Here is a 2,490-nt window from a genome sequence, read left to right on the forward strand (position 1 = left end):
ACCAGTAGGTAAATGATCAGCAAGAGAAGATAAAATTTGATGTTGAAAAGTAAGAGAATAGTTTTCATAGCGAAGGCTAGTAGAAAGAAAATGTATAGTACCACTTGATGACGGAACTGCCATAACACCCTTATCTGTGATAGAAGACTGAGCAATGGAATGTGAAGGACCAGAGTCTGAAGCTCTCGCATGAGACTGTAACTGTTGGATCAAATGTTGAACTTGATTAGGATGGAAAGAGCTCAAATCCAGCTGAGGCTGCGAGGATGGATTTGGAGAAGCAACATGAGCATTACTGTTGGTCTTCATAAACGAACCAGAGGAAGACTGATTTGGTTTGTTCTGAGGTGGTCTCTGAATAAGAGCCAGTCTAAGATGCTTGAGATGATGCCCGCTGAGAAGTAGCATTATGATAACGATGGCCAGGAGGATAACCATGAAGCTTGAAGCATTTTTGGAATATATGACCTGCTATTCCACAATGCGTGCATATAGGACGCGGCTTGCCTCAGTAGTTGTTATTCATAGTAGCATATGCCATATTCTCAGTAGGACCAGCATACACAAAAGCCTCCGAATCAGAAATAGATTTCTGAAAAACCACATTATCAACCTTAGTCGTTGGTTTGATGCTCTTTTGTCTTTCATCTTGAGTGACCATGTTGAAGACTTCTTCTAGGGATGGAATTGGTTTCAGCATCAGTATGTGACGGCGAGTTGCTTCATACGCTTCATTCAACCCCATCAAAAACTTTATGACACGACTCCGTTGCTGAAGCTTTTCCCAAGAGACTGCAGCATGACATTCACATTTCCCACACGTACAAATCGGATGATCCACATAGTTTTGATATTCTTCCCACAAAGTGATCAATTCTGTGTAGTATGTACTAATATCAAGAGAGCCTTGCTGAATGTTACTCAACTTCTGCTCAATCACATAGATTCTTCGAGCATCATCTTGCTTAAATCTTGACATAAGATTCTTCCACATCCCTTCAGCGTTATTTACAAATAGCAAACTCTGACCTATCTTCTTCGAAACCGAATTCATCAACCAAGTAGAGACCATGTCATTGCATCTAGACCAAGCACCAGAATCTCTATGATTATCAGGAGGTTTCAAGATAGTACCATCGATGAATCCGAGTTTGTTTCTGACATTGAGAGCCATACGTACCGAACGACGCCAAACATGAAAATCAGCACCTGGAGCAAGATGATCGATGACGAGAGCAAGTCCATCAAGATCTAAGTTGTGGAGGAAGAACGGATTGTCATAATGATCAACAGTGAGACGATTCGAGGTCGCAGAGGATTGATTCGCTTCCATCGGCAACGAGAAATAAGATGTTCAATCGAAGTGAAATCGAACAAGAAAAGAAGCTCAAATGTGCGAAATACGCAAGATCGAAGCTCAGAAACACCAGAAACGAAAGATTGAAAGCTTGAATCTCACTGAAGATGAGATCAAAGCTCAGAGAAGACGACGACGACGAAAAACGAGACGAAAGTGATGAAATCGAGAAGTTGAATCAATAGAAACACGAAGGAATCAACGAGGAAAGGAGAGATCGGAGTACTCATGGTGAATTGAAGCTCGCGAAATCAGGAAAGAAAGCGGAAAAGTTTGTTAGTCTTTGATACCATATTAAGATTATGAAAATGTATCTTGATTGATTCACAAAGTATGTACATTGGTTCATATATATATATGATGACAAGCAAAAGGAAACTCATATCATCAGTTAACATTAACCGGAATAAACCATATCCTAATACACGACTACCATAATTATCAGATTTGTTGCTGAAATATTCGTAAGAAGTAAGAACACATCTTTACAAAAATCTTAAAACGTACACTGACGCTTTTTCTTTTAATTTTTCAGAGAAAAACCACACGAGCACTTACACGCACTTAATTAAATATTTGGTGAGACTTTATTTATAATTAAAATAGGCTATATTAAAGGTTGATAACATGTAATACAAAAATATGTCACATAAATGTTAATAGTGTTGATATTATAAGTTTAACACTAAACTAATACAACCATCATAATGCATCATCATCGATTCATTTTTTTTTGCCAAATAAATCATCATTGATTCTAGATAGTCGGCGTTACATTTCTTATATTATTTTACGGCAACTAAAAGTGGTCGTACGTGGCTCTTCCGGCGTCACAAATATAAGTTGTTATGACTTAGGGTTGGGGAAAAAGACGAGTTCAAGTTGGTCCAACACCATAAACATAGCTTTCTGCAATTTCTTGCTATAATTTGTATATTGAGCTAATTAGCCCTTTTTTAATATTATATATCTATTATATATTCTTACAGATTATTTATTTTTTGTTTCTCTTGATAGTAACGACGAAGAAATTCGACACGAGTAACAATTTGGAATTTCTTTTCAGTACAAACCAACTAGTGCAAGTTACACACAACACATCTTTGTATGATACAGGTAATTTCCTTTTGCAA

General features: G+C 37.3%; 1 protein-coding gene across 1 annotated transcript; it reads right to left on the reverse strand.

Annotated features, from left to right (window-relative positions):
• Window positions 1-508: 508 nt before the first annotated feature.
• Window positions 509-1,333, reverse strand: LOC106427371. Its single transcript, XM_013868099.1, has one exon. It carries the CDS (start codon window positions 1,331-1,333, stop codon window positions 509-511), a length of 825 nt encoding a protein of 274 aa, XP_013723553.1.
• Between the last annotated feature and the right edge of the window lie 1,157 nt (window positions 1,334-2,490).

Source organism: Brassica napus, chromosome C8 (assembly GCF_020379485.1).
Source record: "Brassica napus cultivar Da-Ae chromosome C8, Da-Ae, whole genome shotgun sequence".
Lineage (NCBI taxonomy): Eukaryota > Viridiplantae > Streptophyta > Magnoliopsida > Brassicales > Brassicaceae > Brassica > Brassica napus.

What these genes read in the sequence shown, in the direction of transcription:
- LOC106427371 (XM_013868099.1), bottom strand. Translation starts at nt 1,333, where the DNA reads ATGGAAGCGAATCAATCCTCTGCGACCTCGAATCGTCTCACTGTTGAT.